We start from the raw sequence: 22,598 nt of genomic DNA on the forward strand, positions 1-22,598 counted from the left end.
GCTCCGGGTTCCCGGCCCGGGAGACCCCAGCGCGGCCCTCGGGCGCCCCCTGCCGGTCGCCAGGCCCGCAGCCGCAAGGACCCGCGAGGCCGCGTTCTGCTTAAGCCCGGGCGCCGCCCGGGGCACCTCCGCCCGCGGCCCCTGGACACAAAAGGCGCTCGCCAGGCCAGTGGGCGGCGAGGGTCAGTGGTCAAGGGAGGAGGGCCTCCGGCGTCCTGCCCTCGCCTGCTCGGCCTTGGCGGGGAAACCAGTCGTCTCCCCCGCAGGAGCAGCCCGCACGCCAGGGCACGGGGCAGCGCGCTCCTCGGTGCTGCTCGCGGCCCTGAAAGGCACAGAAGAGAGTTCAGAGCGGTGGTGGCGGCGGGTTCGCTCCCTCCCCCTGCCCGTCTCGCGCTCACCTGTCCGCCCCGTCGCGTTCTTCCCTCTCCCCTCGGGGGCTCTCCGGGAGAACTGCCGGGCAGGTGCAGGTTTCATAACCGTCGTCCAGCTGGAAGAGCCCCGAGATCTGGTAGGGGGCGGGCGAGGCACCCTCAGAGTCAGCAGTGGGGGCGGGGAAGGGGCCCCAGCGTGTCCCCCACCCCCCAGCTCTCCCACCGGGACCATTGGGGTCCCAGCAGGAGCGCCTCATTACTAAAACCAGAAGCGGAAGCTTCGCTAAGGAGATGATTGGGGCCTGCGGGGTGGGATGGGGGCCTAGAGCCACTCGGGGTGCCGTGAGGAGGCGGGTCCTCACGGCGCGAGCCCCCGCGAGGAGGAGGAGGGGCATGCAGGAGAGTCAGGGAGGCGGGGAGGAGTCTTACACTCAGAGCGCTGTTGTCCTTTGCCAGGACTTGGGCACCTTCACCACCGTCCCCGCTTTCCATGGAGATGGACTCCCCGCTGCAGCAGCCTTGGGAACAGAAAGGGGCAGACGTGGGTTTGCTGTGGGGGTTGGGGCATGGCCCCTCCGTCCGTGCCCACCCCGGGAGCCGGGCCTCCCCAGCCCTCACACCTGTCACTCATCAGCTCGCTGCTTGCTCCTGGCCGGTGATTGCCCTAAAGAGAAGATCGGGGCAGCCTGGGGTGTGCAGGCTGGGAGGCGCCCCAGCCCCTGCTCTGGGGGAAGGGAGTCTCGGCCCTGTGGGGAGGGGCGGGGTACCGTCCTGGCCAGGAGGGGCCCTCAGGCGTCTGACTGCACCGAAGGCCATTCCCTGGAGCAGGCAAGGGTCTGCGAGGGCCTGTAGAGAGGAAGGCTCCTGTCCTGCATGCATGGTCAAGACCCAGACCCCAGCCACAGCCTCTAATCAGGACAAAGACAGAGATGTTCCCGGGACCACACGGCTGGCGCTGTGGCCTCAGCTCCTGGTGTCCCAGGTGACGGTCTCCCAGTTTAGTCCAGAGCAGTGTTTCCATACTCCTAAGAGTGCAACCCCAGGGAGATGCAAATTTACCCCCAACCCGGGCGGGCGGGCATACACACACACACAGGTGCATTTCTAAACATTAAAGCAAAATCTTAGGGAGCAACACTGAGCCTTGCAAGGTTGGTGTCCTTGTCTGTCCTACAGGGGACAAAGCAGGAGGGCGCCATGGGGTGTGGCCGGGAGAGTGACAGGAGACAGCTGCACCTGCTGGCCCTCACGTGTCCCCTCCCCCCAGGGCCCTAGGCTCCCCGCAGCAGACGACAACCCAGCACCCTGAATCCTCTCCGCTCCTGGAAGACAAAATTCTCAGAGCCTGCGAACCTCAGGGGATGTCCTACAGTGGGAGTCCTGTTTCCCAGGGTAGAGAGTGCGGCTCCCAGGTGCCCCACCAGTGCTGTGGGCACAGCGGGCCTTGCTCAGGGGCCCCAGGCCAGGACCCGAGTGTGCTGATCCCTGGATGGTGGACCCTGGCCCAGGCCTCTGCAGGTGCAGCTTGCCGGCTTCCCAGGTCTTCGGTATCGCCCCTCAAGGGCCCACGTGTTAAAGACCTGGTCCCCCAAATCTTAAGTTAATGATACAGTGAGGGTGGCACTGAATGCAATTACGGCATGGGTGGGGGAGCCTTGAGAGGGGGTTGGGGTAGAGCAGGTCATCAGGATGCAGCCCCCAGAAGAAGGTCCTGGCAGCACTCCATCTCACCACGGGATGCCCTGTGCACCCCTGGACCCTGGTGGCAGAAACACGGCTCCCAGCTGCCCAGCCAGAGGGGCGGAACCAGAGGCAGAAGCTAAAATCAAGCAGGGGCTGATCTCTGAGAGTGGGTTTCCTTATCTGTTAAGTGGAGACACTAATATCTCTTTAGCAGTGCTGTAAGGATGAGCAGAAATGCTGATAAAGTAAAATGCCTGATGACTCACAGGAGTCCAGCAACCAGCGCTTGATAATACCCAGCGGGTTGCTGGGAACAGCCCGGGGCACCCCAGGGCTGCCGCTACTACTCAGGTCTGGAGGAGGTCAGTCTGCCCCCGTCTGCATTCTTGGAGAATGCCTGGGATGCCTCTGGTCCCGGCCAAGGTGCGCGGGCTCTGAGAACCAAGGGAGTGAAGTCCTCTCTGTCCCTAGTGGCTGAGCTTTATAGTTTACGTTACATAACCCCTAACTGGTTCAGGAGTCCAGCTTTAGCGTTTCGTGTTTAGAATTCTAAGCTTTTCTTTTGCTTAAACAAACTGAATGAACGACAAGCGAACCCTTAGTGAACTTAAATGATCCTCTTAGGAAGACACTGATTTGGTAAATTAGATTTAGAAGACGAAATCATGGCTTTCCCCCTGCTGTCCACTGGATGGCGCCATGGGACCGCCGTGGAGCCTGCTCATTTGGCAGCAGTTCGGAAAACTCAGCTGTTAAGTGGGCAAACGGCACTTCTCTGCTTTTTCTCTGATCTTCACAGTTACACACCCTTTGAAAGCACATCCCTAGCATGTGCATCTTTTCCACTTTGGGGCAGGGAGCGGCCACAAACAGGATGCCTAAGCCCCGGGGCAGGGCGTTGCTTCCTTCCTCTTTGAAAGAACTGCTGAGGGTGCTGTGCAAACAGGGCCGCCCCTCACTGACCCCACAGCAGAGCCACGTGGAAGGAACTCCGCTTTGTAATGCAAACAGGAAAATGGAATTTAAGCACAAAGAAGTAATGCATCCAGAGGGGTGCTGTGGCCCGTTTGGGCCCATAGTCATCAGGCAGTTGCTAATCAAGCCCCAACTCTGGTCCATTCTGAAGGCAGCTCTCCAGAGCTCCTGACAAGAGACAGCTCCAGAACGCTTCCAGCAGCCGAGGTTGGGTTGCGGCCTTCTGCTTGGTGGCCCCTGGGGTCGACTTGGAGATGTACGTGGTTCCATAGCTGAAGTGTCCATTTCGTTTGCTCTGGCTGAGAAGTAGCTTGTCCAACGAATCGCTTTCAGATTCTGCATATTCTCAGGGTATGTGTGTGTGTGTGGGATGTGTGTGTGCATTTTCTGTTGTCAGAGTCGTTGCTAGCTTCCAGGGCAGCCTGGGCCAGGTGTCTTGTACTTCCAAGGTGACTGCAACAGCTGGGAGCCCACCTCTTAGCGCCCAACCTTGCCATTTCACCAGATAGTTAATGGGAGTTTTCCAACTTTAGTATGCCTCTAATTATTAAAAAAAAAAAAAAATCACACTGGGAGTCAGTGCTGTGGCTCTCTGTCTCTCCTTCTCTCTCTAGAATTCTGCCTTTCAAATAAATAAATACATCTTTTTTTTAAAAAATTACACAATTTTGTAGACAAAGTCTGGAAGATATTCACAGTTTTCATAACTGAATATGTCTTATTTGCATTTTTCTGGATTTTTAAAATACATTTATTTAGTAAGAGAAAGAGTAGGAGAGAGAACGATCTTCTGTCTGCTGGTTCACTCCCCAAATGGCCAGAAGGGCCAGGGCTGGCTTGGACCAAAGCCAAGCCTTGACCTCCCCCTGGATGTGGGTGGCAGGAGCATCTTCCACTGCTTACCCAGGTCCGTTAGCAGGGAGCTGGCTCAGAAGCAGAGCAGCCGGGACCCAAACGAGCGCTCTGGCACTCTGATATAGAATGCCAGTATCGCGGGCGGCAGCTTAACCTGCTGTACCACAATGCCAACCTCTGGATTTTCTATATTTTTTACAACCTATAATATGTACATTCCTTTTTATGATCAGAAAAGGAAAGTTAAACTAGTTTCCTTGTGGAAACTGACATTTGAATAAAACCAGTTGGTTAGTTACCTAAAATCATCCACCATCTCACCAGAAAGGATTCTGCTAGAACTTATTTTCATTAGAATATGAGCATGGGATGGAAGATCGCTCTCTCTCTGTAGCTCTGCCTTTCAAATAAATATATAAACATTTTTAAAAATATAAACAGAGTGCATGAAATCATTTTGAAAAACAAGAAAATAAAAATAATAATGAAATCATCTAGGTTCCAAAGGAAATGCCACCAAAATTGGCAGAGATACCCCTCCTGCATAAGACAGTCCCTAGGTCACCTCCAAGGTCACCTCCAAGACCCTGAGGGACAGACAGGGGAGCTGCAACGAGGCCTGCAGGGGCGCCCACAGCTCTCCAAGGTCCACAAGAAGAGGCTCTTCTGATACGATGGTCATTCTTACCTCATGTATCTTCCCCACAGCCAGGACTCTGCACATCACAGACAAACCTAACTTCAGAATTCAAACTTTTCCACACAATCCAAGCCAGGAACCCACTCCTTCATTCTCACTGTCAGCTGCCGGAGAGGGGGTTTGGTTCCCCAGTAGCACCAGAACCTGCAAACCCACCTGAGCCAGGCCTGTCCTGTCAGGAAACTGCATGGGTCCTCCCTATGCCACCCGGGCCCTGTCCCCATCGGCGTGAGCAGCCCTGTCACTGTGTCCTGCAGGTGCCTTCCTGGGAGCAGGCACTGGTGCCAATCATTACAAGGAGGTGGACAGGGGTGTGTGTGACGAGCAGGTGACCCACTAGGATACCGCTCAACTCTCTGTCCAGGTGCCGCCGTGAGTGGGCGTGTAAAAAAGCCATCAGCTGCTGAGAGCTGGGGACACCCAGTACGTGGCCACCACCGGAAGTGCCAAATGGGGTGGGCGTGGGCATGTGTGGTGTGTTTCTAGAACGAGTGGGAGGGAGATGGTGGCTAACAGGACTCTCCCTGCACCCTCTTGTAGAAGTTGTCCCCCTTGGGAACTGAACCCACTCCAGACCCACGGAGACTGAAACTGCAGGGGTGGGGGGCACAAACTCCCCGGGGGTCACTAGGAGTGAGGTCATAACTTCTCCATTCTCTTGCCTCCCACACTCATATACATTCTGCCTACTGGGGCACAGCGCCACAAAAATAGCTGTTGCATTAAGGTACCCACTGCTCCCTGAAGGACAGCATCCCCACAGTGCCATGTTCAAACCGTGGCCCCCCCTCGCCACCAAGAGGCTGTCCCAGTCCACTGTGAAGCCGGCAGCTTCTGAATGGGGTGGGTCTGTGTCCCTTGTCCACGGTGAGTCCTGTTTTGCCTCAGAGAGTCTCTTGATGGAAGCAATGTTGTACAACTGATCACACACTGCACTTCCCAGCCTGCGGGGTCTGATGAAATCGCCGTGGCTCAGGGCTGGCTCCATCTCCACGCTGGGCAGCCCACCCCGCTGGGCCCATGCATGGCCTCCAGTTCTGCCACCAAGGCTTCTCTGTTTATGAGCCCAAGCTGCCGGCACTGAGGCGCCAAGGCGGAAGCTGGCTGACGTTACCAGCCGAGGCATCCAGTCGGCCTGATCGCTTTGTTACGGATCTGCATGGATCTCCTCTGGGAAGCGTTAAAGCATCAAAGGTTCTTGCTTTTTATTCATCTGAGTCAGAGAGAGAGAGAGAGAACGCGCGCCCCCCAACTGCTGCTTCAGCCCCCAAATGCCCAGAAGGGCCAGGGCTGGGCTATGGCCGGATCCGGGATCTGGGAACACAGTCCAGGTTCTTCCACCTGAGCAGTCGGAGTTCACTGACTTGAGCGTCCCTGCTGCATCCCAGCGTCTGCACTGAGCAGGCACCTGGAGTCAGGAGCGAGCAAGCCCGTGTGAGATGCGGGCGTCTGAACTGCCGGGCTCAGTGCCCACTCCCTGCCTCCAGTTCCTTACACTTCAAGCGCCTTCCTGTGGGTCGGAGTGCCTCTTCCTCGGTCAAACCATTTGCAGTCTGATCCCGCTTCTAGTTCTGCAGGGCGTCAGGAAGAACAGCAGGGACGAACCCTGGGACGGGCAGACATGGTCTCGCGTGCCTTATTTGAGTCTCAGGGGCCGGGGAAAGAGCTGTTGTCCCACACAGAGGAGTGGGCCACGGCTGCCAGCCCACAGGGCCAAGGGACTGCACCCCGAGTTTTGGGGCCCCTCATCTTCCCTCTCAGGGCCTGGCCTTGCCTGCTCGCCGAATGGCACCAGGAGCCCCCTGATGCAGGTGGCAGGTGCCTCAGCTGAGAATTCACCTTCTTGTAAGTGCTGCCATATGCTCTTCTGCTCACTTTGTCCTGTGCTAACAGGAGACAGGGGCTCAACACTGGCAAGGAGACCCTTGGACCCCTTGTGGCACTTACACTGGGGACTAATCTGAGCCCGTCACTTTCTCTCTTCCATGCACCAGAAATGCTTAACGGACTCCCACTTCCACCATCCTGACAGATGCTGCTCTCCCCACCTCTCCCGGATGCTACAGACGCTGCACGGGGGGCCGCATCCCTGTCCGCCTTACAGACCCCGAGTCAACCCCAAGTGAAGGTCTTAGCAATGAACCTGCTAGAGCAGGCCAGGGACCCCGACTCTCCATGCTCCTCCTGACGCCAGCGAGGGGGCCCTCACCGCCTTTGGCCAGCAAGGGACCCAACACCAGAATTCCGTCCTTTCCAGGGCCTCTGCTGCTGCTGTCTTACATCAGGTGCCCAGATGCAAGTTGTGCAGATTTGTTGAGAGGACTTCCAGATGAAACCGGGGAGGCAATGACAGCAGGGAGAGAGAGAGGCAAAGACACGGACTAGGGGAGCACAGATGGCACCCTAGGTTTGCCATCTTTAGTTGAGAGGCAGAGTTACAGGCAGAGAGAGGGAGAGACAGAGAGGTCTTCCAACTGCTGGTTCACTCCCCAGATGGCCACCACAGCTGGAGCTAGGCCGATCCAAAGCCAGGAGCCAGGAGCTTCTTCCTGGTCTCCCACGTGGGTGCAGGGGCCCAAGCACCTGGGTCATCTTCCACTGCTTTCCCAGGTCATAGCAGAGACCTGGATTGGAAGAGAATCAGCTGGGACACATCCTCATATGGGATGCTGACACTGCAGACAGAGGTTTAACCTACTATGCCACAGCACTGGCCCCACCATCTTGAGACATGTTTGGCTTTTGTACTCTGAATCAGTAATCCACTGGTGGGCCAGAAGCTACTGGATTTGCTCCTGCGTTAGCTTTATTTTTTGTAACAATCTTACATATTTACAGAAAAAAAAATGGAACAGAACATACAGAACCCTGCTGGTTTCCCACGGTCCTCTAACTTTCCCTATATTAGTGTCTTGCTTTTACGTGATGCAATGCTTACAAGTGGTGAGCCAGGGCTGACATGATCAGCTGAGGTCCCAGTTTCCATGAGGGTTTCTTCCTCGTGTTGTGCAGTAGTTCAGGTTGGACAGATGCGTGATGTCACGTATCTATATTAGAGGGGCGTACGGACTAGTTTCACTTCCCTAAAATTCTCCTGTGCTTCGCTTATGTATCCCTCCATCGCACTGCACTCCTGGTAACCACTGGTTGTTTCCCTGCCTCCACAGCTGTATCTTGTTCAGAGTGTCATGCAATCAGCTTACCGCCTCTTCGGACTGGCACCTTTCACTCGCCAGCGTGCCTTTCACATCTCTTCATCTCTGCAGGGCCCGATGGCTCATTCCTTGTCAGCATCAACTAATACTCCACGGAACAGATGTGCCACAGTTTGCCACTGAGTTTGGTAAATACCAAGGATTGTGTGTGCTGGATTGTATGCCAAGGCTGGGCTTTGTAAGAAGCCACCAAGCTGTATTCCAATGTGGCTGGATCCTTGTGCATTCCACTAGCAAGGACTAAGAGTGCCTGGTGTTCTCAGTGTATTATACTACCTTTCATAGCTAACTATGATGGGCTTTTGTGTTATCGGCCAGTCTTCTCGCTGGTCTTTCAGTGACTGGGTTTCATTTTTTACTTCTTTTGGTGACCCCAGCTAGTGAACAAGTCCCCTACGCTCATATAAACAGAACAGGTTATTCCACTGTTAGCTTCTTGTCTCCTAAAAACAGCCTGCTTCCCAGCACTAACAGTGTGTGCACGCACCTGCTGACATTACATACAGAAACACACATGGACACACATGCACAGAGTCTGTAGCCAAGCCTACACTGGCACACCCTCCACTGGACGTTGTCTGCTCACCCCGCCACTTTTGGATCTGATGAGCTTAAACCTTCATGATAGAGGAGGAAAAAAGAAAGGAAGGAACGAAGGAAGGAAGGCAGGCAGGCATCTGGAAAACCCACATCTTTATGTTCTGGGTGAAGGAGGAGCTCTAAATCTATCAATTGATCCTATCTATTGGTGATCAGCAAATTTGCAGATGTTGCCAATCTTGCCCCTTCTACCCTTAAGCAAATGTCCTTTTAAAGGTCTCTTTAAAGGATTCTTGCATATAATCAAAGACTTTAAACACTTCAAGAACACAGCATTTTATGACTCATTTCATAGGTTCGATTTGTAAATAGTTCCTGATAATCTGAAGTGTCACCTGTTCAATAAACAACTTATTAGACTGAGGACAGAAACACATTTTACCCATCTGTTGAGCTCCACCTGAAAATGAAGTCCAATACCAGGGTGTCTTCCTTCACCTTGAGTTTTTCAAAATGAAGCAAGAACCTGACTCAATCCCATTACCACAGCAAATCTAAGATAGCATTAGAGGTTATAACCAATTATTTAAGAGATGAAAAGCTGCCTTTACCTTTTCTCAAAAAATTTTTTTTCACAAGTCAACCCAAAATCTCGATTGGAAATTGAAACATAAAAATCGCATAGCTCCCAAAGCTCCTTTTACGTCTCATAAAGGAACAAACTTATCATGAAGAGATTCAGGGACTACGTTTTGGGAACTCTCACCAGCCAAGATTTTCTCAAGGGGCCGGCGCTGTGGTGCAGCAGGTTAATGCCCTGGTCTGAAGCGCCGGAATCCCATATGGGCGCCGGTTCTAGTCCTGGCTGCTCCACTTCCCATCCAGCTCTCTGCTATGGCCTGGGAGGGCAGTAGAAGATGGCCCAAGTCCTTGGACCCCTGCACTCACATGGGAGACCCTGAGGAAGCTCCTGGCTCCTGGCTTCGGATTGGATCGGCGCAGTTCTGGCCGTTGCGGCCATCTGGGGAGTGAACCATCGGATGGAAGACCTCTCTTTCTCTCTCTTTCTGCCTCTCCTCTCTCTGTGTAACTCTAACTTTCAAATAAATCTTTAAAAAAAAAAAAAAGGATTTTCTCAATCCTGACTTTTCCTGTTCTGTACAAAGAAGAAAACGAGTCCTATTTTATTTCCCAAATACACAAGTGTATAAAATGACCACATACCCTAAGAATCACTGTCATATTAAATGGTACTGCTAGTAAAATTTGTTGACCAAGACGGAACATCTCATTCCTTAATTTCATGATCCTCTTCCTGTTCCATTTGCCTTTCCTGCCCATTAGCACCCCAGGGTCTAGAAGCCTGAAGAAGCAGCTTACATGAGTTGGCCTTGCCCTGGCGCGGGTGAGCAAGTCGGGAAGAGAGCCCTCACTCGAACCCGGCTGTGCCGGCACCCTGCTGTCAGACTTCCAGCGCCCCGAACTGTGAAATGAGGGCGTTCTCTTATTCTAGCCACTCCATCTGCTGTTTTGTGTATGACAGTCTGAGCTGACGGAGACATAGTGTAAAACAAAACTTCAAAATTCTAAAATTCCATGGGCAGTGCAAAAGCATAAACCAGAGGTTTTTTGGGAAAGATTACCTTTTGTTTACATAGCAAAAAAAATAGCAGGAAGAAGAAGAGGCTTAAGAGGAGGAGAAAGAAAAAACAATAGCACACTCAAAGCCCCATAAATACGTAGTTTACTCTTGCATCAATAAATATAAAAATGCCTCCACACTGCTTCCCTCCTTAAGCTGCTGCCCAATTCTGCCCCCAGGAAAATCACCACACAAAGCAGCCAGAGCTGAGGTGATGAGAAAGTACCTCGGTAAGAACTCTTAACCTCCCAACGGGAAGCGTGGGGAGGAGGTGGCGTCCGCAAATCCCGCAAATCCCAGAGCGCGAGAAATAAAGGCCAGGGGGGGTCTTCATTCTAAAGCAGAGCCACATGCTGCTCTTTCCCCTCTAGTCATTTCCTTAGGAGGACAAGAACGGGAGGCCTCCTCTCAACCTGAGACAGCTGCTTCGTCTTAACCCCGACCCGATTAGATCTCCACGGACCAATAGGAAACTGTGTTTCCAGCACGTCGACGGCACATATGCCCTCTTACACTTGCGGTGATGTCTCCCCCAGCAACAGGCCCTGGCAGCCCTCCGGTGCTCCGCGCTCCCCTCCCCCTCTGGAGCCTACCTTTCATCCCGGGCATGCGGGACACCGGCTCTTCCTTGCTAGCAGAGGCTCTCCGCATGGTTTCCACCCAGGGTACACATTCAACTCCACTGCCTCTGCTCGAGAGAAATACGCATGAGCGCCGAGTCACGGGACAGGGAGGCAGCGGGAGGGGCAGCGCTGGCTCAGGGCAGGTCACATCTGCGGGAAAGTGTCTCCTCCCTCGCCTGTACAACTCTGTGGGTCATAGTCAGTAAGAGAATGGGCCGAGGACGCCGCAGTTAACATCCTAAAAAGACGACAAGCGAGGAGCAGGAACCCTCTTTTCTCTCCTCAAAAATGGTTTCCCTGACTCACTACAGCTCCTCCCTGCTCTTCCTGGTTGCCTGAAACACCAACTATTAAAGAAACTCTTTGGGATTAGATTAGTTCAATGCACAAATGCTTAGGAGGCCTTGGAACTCCAAGGTGAACGGGATGCACCTGAGCTGGACCCCACCCGCCTCTGTCTTCGCTCGCAGAGTAGTTTGCCACTTAGCAAGGTCTTTCACTGGCACGTTCACCAAACACTGAGCACCTGCACAAGTGCCGGGAGCCTTGTAGAGGAGGCTCCGGGGCAGCTAGAACTGCTAAGACCCCCTCCACGTCTAGAGGAATTCATGGTCTAGCAGGGAGGAAAATTTAAACGCATTACGCAATTACACCGGAACCTGCTAAATGCTGGAAACGAGCGCTCCTTAAGCACGTGGCTGCAGAGGAGGGAGTCTCAGCTCTTCCAGAGCCCTCGTCGTCCCCTCCCCCCCCCCCCCCCCCCCCCCGCTCTGGGTAAGGGCTGGGTAGCTCTGGAAGCATCAGGCCAAATGAGCCTTAGCAGAAGCTAAGGAGGCCCCCGGAGCAGAACTGAATCGCAGGCTTCAGGTCCACTCGACGGGCATATATTGAGTACCTCCTGAATACCCCGGATAGGGAGAAAGTTTACAAGTGGCAGAAATAGATGGAGCAGGGAGCACCACTAAAACTTAACGCCGACAAGGGCACAAGTGCATCCTGGTCCCAGACAAGAGGAAACGAAGCCAGGAAGGGCAGTGATCAGAAAACAGCAAGTAAGCAAAACCTCAACTAGCAACAGAGCAGGGAAACACCAGAAACAGTAACCTAGGCTGGCAGTGGGGCTGGGGAACTGATATTTTTTTAAAAAGTGGAAATCCCATGTCATAAGCTAAATGTTGAAAAAACATCTGTAAAAGCAGTCACACAGAATCAATATGAACTTGACACTCGCTGAAAAAATTAAAAATCAGTACTTACCTAGTATTTGCTTCAAACTGTAGATTCCCATGACCTGGAATTAACCAAAGAACAAGAATAAAGCTTTCTTAAATTTAAGCTAATGTGAATTGGTTTTGTATCCACATATGGAGTTGGAGAGAATACTCTTAAAAACATCAACATGTGTGGATCTTGATCTTACTTCCCCAGGAATCCAGAAACCCTCTCTGCACCTCATTGGGTCCTGGAATTCTGCCCCTCCCCAGCCCATCCTGTGGAGATCCCTGCGGGCCTGGATTTGGGTTCAGCCAAGTATCAATGGCCAGCGTCACCCTGGATTAAGGGATAAAGAATGTGCCCATTAAGGGCTTATTTTTTCCACCTGACACCAAATTAGATGCCATGGTGATGGACAGATCCTGAGTCCTTGGGACGGTGGTAAGAATCACATTTTTTATTCAGGTGTTATTCCGGGTTTCAGAGCCGCAACACATGTCCAGTGGCTCCTCGCTGCCTACGGTATCATAAAGACAAACTGTTCCGCTGCGGTTTGAGGCCTGGAGTCTCATCTCCTAGGGTTCTCCCCAAGGCCGTGAATCCCACTTGCTCCCACAGAGCACTGCAGGCCCTCGCTCAGTCCTCGGAGCCGTGCTGTGTACCTTACTGCCCGTGACATTTCATCGGGAGGCCCTGCTCATGAGACAAGCCTCTGCTGCTGACAAGTTGCGTGACATCACCCTCTGCAAATCCACAAAAGGAAGAGGCTGGGCCAACACCTCTGGGCTTGCTTTTCAGTTCAAAAACTTTTTTCTTTTTATCTAAGCTACATGCTAGGGTCTGGTCCTGTTTCTTATCTAGATTTTTTACAGCCTAGAAGGCACAGTGCCAGACCTTGAAGAGGACTTGAAAAATGTGCGTCTGAACTACTAATGGAATAAACGGCATGGCTTCGTAAGAAGCTTGTGTCTTTCTCTACAAGACAGGGCAGGTCAGGGGGACTCGGTTAAAATTTAAGTTGTAGATTATGCTCCATATTAAGAAGTTAATTGATTTATAGGTCACCAAGTAGTCTATAGATTTTAGACAATCCCAATCAAAATCCCAAGAAGCATTTTTGTAGAAAATTGATAAACTTATCCTAAATTATACAGTCAGCCCTCTGCCTACATGAGTTCCACAACCCTGGGTTCAACCAACCATTTATTAAAAATATTGGGACAACAACTACCTCTATACTGAATGTGTACAGACTTTTTTTGCTAGCCATTATTCCCTAAACAGTATAGTACAACAATAATTTACATAGCATTTACATTGTACTAGGTATTTTAAGTAATCAAGAGATGATTTAAAGTATACAGGCGGTTATGCATAGGTTTATGCAAATGCTACATGATTTATATAAGGGACTTGAGCATCTGCAGATTTTGTTATCTGTAGGTTTTGCTTGTAACTTTCTAATCTAATCGATTCTAGGCATCCTTTAATCAATCTCCCATGGATACCGAAGTTTTACTGTATATGGAAATATAAAGGACACAAAACAACTTTAAAAGGAAGAACAAAGTTAGGGGATTCAAGCTATCTGATTTTCAGATGTATTATAAAGATATAGCATCAAGATAGTGAGACACCGATGTTAAGACAGACGAATCAGTGGAACAGAATAGGGCATCCGAAATAGATGCACTTACATAGAGTCAACTGGAGAAAGGATAGTGCCTCCCAACAAATGGTAATGGAAACAATTAGATATCAGTATGCAAAAAAACTCAAACCAAACCTTGATCCATATCTCACACCACATAAAAACAAAAACAAAAACCCCAGAAAATGGATCAGAGACCTACACATAGAACTTAAACTATAAAAATTTTAGAAGAAAAATAAAAGGAAATCTTTGTGGCTTTTAGTAATGTCTAAGACATGATATCAAAATTATGACCCATAAAATTTTAAATATTAGATTTCATCAAAATTAAATTATTCTGCTCAATAAAAGTTACTTTTAAGGGAACAAAAACTTCAAGCCACACATTGAAAGAAAATGTTGGCAAAGCATATGTCTAATAAAGGACTTATATCTACAATATATATGGATACTTTCAAAACTCATTTTTTAAAAGATTTATCTATTTGAGAGTAAGAGTTACAGAGACAAGGAGAGACAGAGAGAGAGGTCTTCCATCTGCTGGTTCACTCCCCAAATGGCCACAGTGGCCAGAGCTGAGCCAATTAAAAGCTAGGAGCCAGGAGCTTCTTCCAAGACTCCCACATGGGTGCAAGGGCTCAAGCACTTGGGCCAGCTTCCACTGCTTTCCCAGGCCATTAGCAGGGAGCTGGATCTGAAGTGGAATAGTTGAGACTTGAAGCAACACCCATGTGGGATGTGGCACCGCAGGTGGTGGCTTAACCTACTATGCCGCAACACTGGCCCCAAAACTCATTCTCAAGAAAATAATAAGCAAAAGATTTGAACAGACATCTCACCAAAGACAATATAGAGATGACAAAGAAGCATGTGATTAAATGTTCAACCACTGGTCCCTAGGGGAAAGCAAACTAAAACCTCAATGACAGGCCACTATACAGCTATTAGAAAGCTGAACATTGAAAAGACAGACAACACCAAGTGTTGGTAAGGACATGGAGCAGGTGGGAATGTAAGGTGATATAACTGTGAAAATGTAAGATGGTATAACCACGTTGGAAAACAGAAATTTTTTTCTTTTTTGACAGGCAGAGTAAGACAATGAGAGAGACAGAGAGAAAGGTCTTCCTTTTCCGTTGGTTCACTCCCCAAGTGGCCGCTACAGCCAGCGCATTGCAGCTGGTGCGCTGAGCGGATCCGAAGCCAGGAGCCAGGTGCTTCCTCCTGGTCTCCCATGTGGGTGCAGGGCCCAAGCACTTGGGCCATCCTCCACTGCCTTCCCGGGCCACAGCAGAGAGCTGGACTGGAAGAGGAGCAACCGGGACAGAACCGGTGCCCCAACCGGGACTAGAACCCGGGGTGCCGGCGCCGCAGGCAGAGGATTAGCCTAGTGAGCAGCAGCGCCAGCTGAAAACAGCAATTTCTTAAAAAGGTAAATATACAACTACCATATGGCCTAACCATTACACTCTTAGGCATTTACCCAAGAATAATGAAAACATATGTCCACACATAGATTATCCTTGAATGTTCACAAGAGTGCTATTAGGCCAAGAAAGTGGAAATAGACTATCCATTAACAGGTAAACGATAAAGAAATTATAGTCAAATAATGGGATAATCCTCTGCAACAAAAAGAAAGGTACTACTGTTACACAGAGCAACATAGATGAATCTCAAACTAATTAGCTGAGTAAGAGAAGCTAGACCGAAAAAAAATAGTATATCCTGTATGACTCTTTGTGGAATTCTGGCAAATGTGAACCAATCTACAGGGAGAGAAGGCGGACGAGCGAGTGAGGCAGAGGCAGGAGCAAGGGCTGTGCTGACGCTTTCGCACGTTTCTAATGCGTGCACTTTATGACGTCACAATACTTCGGTAAAGCTGTTTTAAAAACTGTGGTCGGGCCAGGCATTTGGCCCCACAATCAAACCGCAGGCGAGCACTGCTGCATCCCAGCTCTCAGTAACTGGGTTCCATGCCCGCCTCCACCTCTGACTCAGCTTCCTCCTGATGCAGACCCTGGAAGCAACAGGAATGGCTCCGTAACTGGGTCCCTGCCACCCACATGGGAGACCTGGATTGAGTTCCCAGCTCCCAGATTCCGCCCAGCCCAGGCCTCATGCAGACATCTGGGGAGTGAACCACTGAATGGGAGCCTCCCCGCCCACTCCCATTTCTGCTTCCCAAATAATTTTTTTAATTATACTATGAAGTCTGTGTCTAGAAATTTTAATAAGCTAAAATGCATATCACCAGGCACTAACCAGGCTATTCTTTTTTTAAAAGATTTTATTTATTTATTTGAGAGGTAGAGTTACAGACAGTGAGATGAAGAGACAGGGAGAAAGGTCTTCCTTCCATTGGTTCACTCCCCAAATGGCTGCAACGGCCGGAACTGCGCTGATCCGAAGCCAAGAGCCAGGAATCTCTTCCCAGTCTCCCACACGGGTGCAGGGGCCCAAGCACGTGGGGCATCTTCTACTGCTTTCTCAGGCCATAGCAGAGAGCTGGATTGGAAGTGGAGCAGCCGGGACTCAAACTGGCACCCATATGGGATGCCGGTGCTGCAGGCAGAGGATTAACCTACTGTGCCACGGCGCCAGCCCCTAATCTTGGTTATTCTAATCCCATGACCCTGGGGTGGGACCTATAACTCCATACTTTTTTAGAAAAAATTTATTTATCCGAAAGAGTTAGAGAGAGGGAGTGGGGGAGAGAGAGAGAGAATCTTTCATCCACTGGTTCACTCCCCAGCTGTCTGCAATGGCCAGTGCTGGGCCAAGCTGGAGCCAGGAGCCAGGAGCACCATACGGGTCTCCCATGTGGATGGGAAGGGTCAAAACACTTGCACCATCTTCCACTGTTTTTTCCAAGGCACATTAGCAAGGAGCTGAATTAGAAACAGAGCAGCCAAGACTCGAACCGGCACCCAGATAGGTTGCCAGCATCACAGGAGGCAGCTTAACCCGCTATGCCACATGCCAGCCCCAGCTCCACAATTATAAGAAGTTCTTCACGTCATTCTTAATACAGGTGGTCCCCAAAGCATCCTTCAAGAAACACTGGTTTAGGGAGTAAGGATTTCTAGAATAACCTCATGAGTAGAATAGTGTTTCTGAGGAAAACAAGTTAACTTTCTCTGCTAGAGGTGTTGTATGCCTCTGGAGAACTGGTTCTCAATTATCATAACATATACTTAGCATGGTGTTAACAGTGGAAAAGCAAAGCTAAATCATAGTCTCCCTGATGTTACCTTTATACAAGTTAAAAGCTACTATAGGAGCCAGCGCTGTGGCATAGCAGGTAAAGCCAATGCCTGCAGTGTCAGCATCCCATATGGGTGCCGGTTTGAGTCCCGGCTGTTCCACTTCCAATCCAGCTCTCTGCCATGGCCTGGGATAGCAGTAGAAGATGGCCCAAGTCCTTGGGCCCCTGCACCTATATGGGAGACCTGGAAGAAGCTCCTGGCTCCTGGCTTCAGATGGGCACAGCTCCAGCCATTGTGGCCAATTGGGAACCAGCGGCTGGAAGATCTATCTCTTTCTCTCTCTGCCTCTCCTCTATGTGTAGCTCTGACTTTCAGATAAATAAATAAATCTCTAAAAAAAAAAAAAAAGCAACTGTACTGGTATAGCCTTGCTACTGCTTCCTGGCATAAGGCTTACAGTTTAAATGAAGAACTTACATTGCTTGGTGGCTGTGACAGAAAGCTGGGGTGGTGGTTTTCCAGTCATCCCCTTAGTTTATCTTATCATGTGGAAAAACCACAGCCGCCCCCGTATCCTCCACACCCCACTGCGCATGCTCCCGACTGGCTGCTGCTCAGAGAATTTGCAGGAAGAGTGTGAAATCGTTGCATGCCTGCCAAGTCCCTGGAGATAAAATTTATCTTTCCATTCTTAAATAATTTTTCTTACTAAACATGCAATCTGTGGCCAGTATAAATGGCGGATGGATTTTCCATGAGACTGGCATTTTGGAGATAATAAAATTCAATTGATGAAGCTTGGCGTGATTTCTTCCACCACCAATTATCTCTGCTATGATGGAAATCAATGTGAAAGACTGAAGCCTACTCACTGGTGATTTTTAATTATTAAAAGGAGTTTAGGGAGTACCATCAGTGAAAATGTGGGGAAGAAAAACCCTGCAAAGATTCTCTCTTCCATGGAAGACTTGCAAAATCTGGGTAACACCTGCTTAAGAGAAACAGCTAGTTCTCTGCATGAACATGAGTGTTGGGGTGTTTTAGCTTGTACTGTCCCTAACCCCTCCCTCTTTCTTGGGGTAGTCTTGGAAACCCACAGCCTGCAATGAAGGGGAAAGCTAGCATACAAAAATTAGCTCAAAATGATCAACGATTTAAATGAAAGTTAAAACTATAAACTCTTAGAAGAAAGTATAGAAATAAATCATCATGACCTTGGCTTAGGCAGTGGTGTCTTAGATACGACATCTAAAATACAAGCAACTGAAGGAAAAAACAGATCCATTAGACTTCATTGAAATAAAGCAAGTTGTGCTTCAAAGGACACCATCAATAAAGTAAAAAGACAATGCACAGAGTGGGCAAAACACTTGCCAATCATGTATCGGAGAAGAGTGCTAGTAAAAAGAAAAAATATATAATATTATATGTATATAAAAAACTTACAACTCAATCTTGAAAAAGCAAATGACTGAAAAATAGGCAAAGGAGCTGACTAGAAAGATCTTCAAAGAAAATACAGGAAGGGCTACTAAGTGTGTGAAAAAGTGTTTCACATTTGTAGCCATGAGAAGGATGAGAAAACCACAATGAAATACCACTTCATATCCTCAACCACCACCACCACCATCACAACAATGGACGATACCAAGTGCTGGTGAAACAGCGGAGAAAATGGAACCCTCATCCACTGTTACTGTGAGCGTGACATGGTGCTACTGCTTTGGAAGACAATTTGGAAGTCCCTTGGAAAGTTATCACAGTCACCATATGGCCCAGCGTTTCCACTATGTTTACCCAGAAAAATTAGAAATAAAAGTTCTGTACAACAACTTGTGCACAGATATCGACAGCATCATGATTTACAATATATGAAAACTGGAAACAACTCAAATGCTCATCAGCTGACAAACAGATGAACAAGTAAGTCCTCCAAAGTTCAAGTGTTAGAAAGTTGATCCCAGTGTGGTGGTGTTATCTGGGGCCTAGTGGAAGGTGTATGGGTCATGAAGAGACGGATGCTTTTCAGCAGGAATGTATGTGGCTGTAAGAGCTTATAAAGGGTTGAGGTCACTGCACCCCTTGCTCTTGTCTTCTGCCACGTGATGATGCAGCGATGACCCTCACCGAATCTCTCAACCTTAAACTTCCCAGCCTCTAGAACTGTAAGCCAAGAAACTCTGTTCATTTCCAATTACCCAGTTTGTAATGTTTTCTGAGAGCAGCACAAAATGACTAAGACAATAGGATTACCATACGATGGTCTATTATTTAGCCATAAAAAAGGAATGGAGAATTAAGCATGCTACAAACCTGGATGAAATGACAAAATTATGTTAAGTCAAAGGAGTTAGACAGGAATGGCCACAGTGCACATGATTCCAAGTGTTTACAATGTCTAGAATAGAAAAGCCAGTAGAGACTGGAAGTTGACCAGCCATGGCATGGGTTAGGGGAAGGGAAACAATGAAGAATGACAGCTAATTAATACAGGGTTGGGGTGCAGGTTGTGAAAATGTTTTGGAATCAGGGCCAGCATTGTGGTGTAGTGGGTCAAGTCACTGTCTGCGATTCTGGCATCCCATATGGGCACCGGTTTGTGTCTCAACTGCTCCACTTCTGGTCCATCTCCCTGTTAAAGGCCTGGGAAAAACAGCAGATGATGGCCCAAGTACTTAGCTCCTGCTACACATGTGGGAGACCCAGATGAAGCTCCCAGCTCCTGGCTTCAGCCCTGGCCATCGCAACCATCTGTGGGGAGTGAACCAATGAATGGAAGATCTCTGTCTCTCTCTCTCTCTCCGTAACTAAGATTTTCAAATAAATACATAAATCTTTTTTTTTTTTAAAAAAGAGTATGAAATAAGCTGAAGAAGAGATGGAGACAAAACTGGGAAGAATTGAGAAAGTAAGAAGAAAAGTTTTTAAAAAACCCTTTGGAATTAGATTTAGAGTAGCAATGATTATATAATATGTGAAGAATGTAAAACTCACTGGATTGAGAGCAAATTTTAAGGTATGTTAATTCTTTCTCAACACTTGAAAAAGAAGTGGTACACCTTCTGAAAGGTAATATAGCATTGAATCTCTGTTGACACTTCCCTGGGTGGCTTTGGGGTTTTTGACTGAAAAGCTGACCTGGGGGCTGGAATTGTGAGTTAAGCTGCTACCTGTGATGCTGGCATCCCAAATGAGCCCCAGTTGGAAGTTCCTGCTGCTCCACCTCCAATGTAGCTCCCTGCCAATGTACCCAGGAAGGCAGCGGAAGGTGGTCCAATGACTTGGGCCCCTGCCACCCACACTGGAGACCCAGATGGAGTTCCAGGCTCCTGGCTTTGGCTTGGCCCAGTCCTGGCTGTTAGAACCATTTGAGGAGTGAATAAGTGGATGGATGATCCCTGTGTGTATTTGTGTTTTGTTTCTCCATCTCTCTCTGTAACTCTGCCTTTCAAATAAATAAAAAATAAATCTTTTTTTTTAAACTTGACCTGGCAATTAGGTATGTGGAAGAACATAACTAAAAGGCACACATCTATACAACCATACAGAAATAATGCACACAATCTAAAGCAAGCACAGGGGTGTCCAGGGACTACAACAATGTGGCCACTGTTATTTTCCTGGCAAATCATTTTCTTGAATGATATCCCCAGCCTACACACCCACCACAAAGATGGAAGCTGGATAATTGTCCAGCTGAAAGTTGGCAGGGGCCCCTACCTTTAATATTGTTTTCTTGTTCCAGCAGTAATTTACTTATTTCTGAAAACCAGCAATCTCTGATTTCTTTTGAAGTGGCCTGCAATTACAGATAAGAAAACACTGTGAGAATCAGATCCCCTGAGCATCACTGCACACAGCTTCTACTCTCTGAGTGCCCTTGAGGACAGTGAGAGAGGAAACGCTTGGTGAGTTAGGAGGACACAGCAGGGAAAGAGGAGAGGACACCTTGGGGAAAGTCTGAGCTTTACCTGCAGGATGTATTTCTCCAGCCCACTTCGGTTGGCAATTTCAAACTTTTTATTGCTCCCTCTTCCAACTTGGCGAATTGAAAGTGTCACCAACTATTGTAAAGAAAGAAGAAAAGTGTTCTATACCATCATGTTCTGACATTAAAATTATAGCTGGGAAGGGCACCTGTCACAGTTGTTAAGATACCATGTTGGATGCCTACATCCCATATTGGAGTGCCTGGGTTTGAATCCCAGTTCTGCTTCTGATTCCAGGTTCCTGCTAATGTACACCTTGAGAGGCAGCAGGTGATGGTCCAAGTAGTTGGGTCCCTGCCACAGGGAAGCCCAGGGTTGAGTTACCAGGTCCATGCTTTTGACTTGCTCAGGCCTGGCTGATGAAGGTATTCAGGGAATAAATCAGTAGGTGGACGATCTCTGTCTTTGTGTCTCTGCTTTTCAAATAAATTAATTAAAAAAAAGGCCGGCGCCGCGGCTCAATAGGCTAATCCTCCGCCTAGCGGCGCCGGCACACCGGGTTCTAGTCCCGGTCGGGGCGCCGGATTCTGTCCCGGTTGCCCCTCTTCCAGGCCAGCCCTCTGCTGTGGCCAGGGAGTGCAGTGGAGGATGGCCCAGGTGCTTGGGCCCTGCACCCCATGGGAGACCAGGAAAAGCACCTGGCTCCTGGCTCCTGCCATCGGATCAGCGCGGTGCGCCGGCCGCAGCGCGCCGGCCGCGGCGGCCATTGGAGGGTGAACCAACGGCAAAAGGAAGACCTTTCTCTCTGTCTCTCTCTCTCACTGTCCACTCTGCCTATCAAAAAAAAAAAAAAAAAAAAAAAAAATTAATTAAAAAAAAATAAATGTTTGTCACTCTCATTCTTTCTACCAACAACAGCTCTCTTCTTCCATCTTCCTTCTAAGTGTTTTGCTTTCCTCTGTTTTTGGCCCAAGGCAACATAAAACACAATCTGGAAGACTATCAATGCTTTGTGTTTCACAAGGTAACAGACTCTATCTTTCAAAAGAGGAGAGCACATCATGTTTAACACCTGTTTCACAAATGCCTAAATGATGCTAACTAAATGAGTACCCACTAAGAAATATAAAGAACAAGGGATACTATCAATATATTAGTGGCTTGAAACACAGGAACAAAAGTGTGTGTGGGGATGGGGATGTTAGGAAACCTCTCCTGTGACACAGGCAGCAGACAATGCTCACTGTGGACTGGGGTTCTTAGGCCCCCAGGGTCAGGATGCTGCCTTCAGTCGTACACAAGGGAGTGCAGTTGGAAAGGGCAAGTCAAAAACGAAACTCAGGGGCTAGTACTGTGGCATAGAAGGTTAAGCCTCTGCCTCTGAAGCCAGCATCACATATGGGAGCTGATTCAAGAGCTGACTGCTCCTCTCCCCATCCAGCTCCCTGCTGATGGCCTGGGAAAGCAGTGGAAAATGGCCCAAGTTCTTGGGCCCCTGCACCCACGTGGGAGACCTGAAAGAAGCTCCTGGCTTCGGATCAGCGCAGCTCCAGGCGTTGCCATCTGGGGAGTGAACCAGTGGATGGAAGACCTCTCTCTGTCTCTCCCTCTCACTGTCTGTAACTCTGCCTCTCAAATAAGTAAATAAATCTTAAAAAATAAAATAAAATAAAACAAAATTCAGCCCATGCTCTAAAATCACCAAATCTTTCACCCATTTGCCTGGAAGAAAGAGGGTACTTTGACTAATTAGTTTGTCAAGAAAGGCTACCTACCATACAGTCCCTTTTTTCTGCCTTTCTCTACCTAGCATGAAGTCAGCCCTGTGCCAGCCCTGGCCCAGACCCTGGGTGTGGGTTCTGCCTCTACTGTGTGGTATTTGGCAAGATAACTTCGACTCCGTAAGTTTCAGCTTCCTCATCTGTAAAACAGGTTAATTCTCTTTCTCTCTCTCTCTCCCTCTCCCTCTCTCTTTCTCCGGTAG

At 49.2% G+C, this 22,598-nt stretch overlaps 1 protein-coding gene across 2 annotated transcripts in view; it reads right to left on the reverse strand.

The window, feature by feature from the left end:
• Positions 1-34: 34 nt before the first annotated feature.
• MCF2L2 (MCF.2 cell line derived transforming sequence-like 2) overlaps positions 35-22,598 on the reverse strand; it is a 258,920-nt gene continuing 236,356 nt past the window's right edge. For both annotated transcript variants that reach the window (XM_070072393.1, XM_070072394.1), the window contains exons 24-30: positions 20,657-20,749; positions 20,406-20,484; positions 11,862-11,895; positions 10,575-10,669; positions 801-889; positions 399-505; positions 35-322 (exon numbers count right to left, since the gene is read on the reverse strand). In XM_070072393.1, the coding sequence (XP_069928494.1) occupies positions 184-322; positions 399-505; positions 801-889; positions 10,575-10,669; positions 11,862-11,895; positions 20,406-20,484; positions 20,657-20,749 (636 nt within the window). In that variant the 3' untranslated portion in view covers positions 35-183. The remainder of the gene's footprint in view (positions 323-398; positions 506-800; positions 890-10,574; positions 10,670-11,861; positions 11,896-20,405; positions 20,485-20,656; positions 20,750-22,598) is intronic.

This window comes from Oryctolagus cuniculus, chromosome 4, assembly GCF_964237555.1.
Source record: "Oryctolagus cuniculus chromosome 4, mOryCun1.1, whole genome shotgun sequence".
Classification (NCBI taxonomy): domain Eukaryota; kingdom Metazoa; phylum Chordata; class Mammalia; order Lagomorpha; family Leporidae; genus Oryctolagus; species Oryctolagus cuniculus.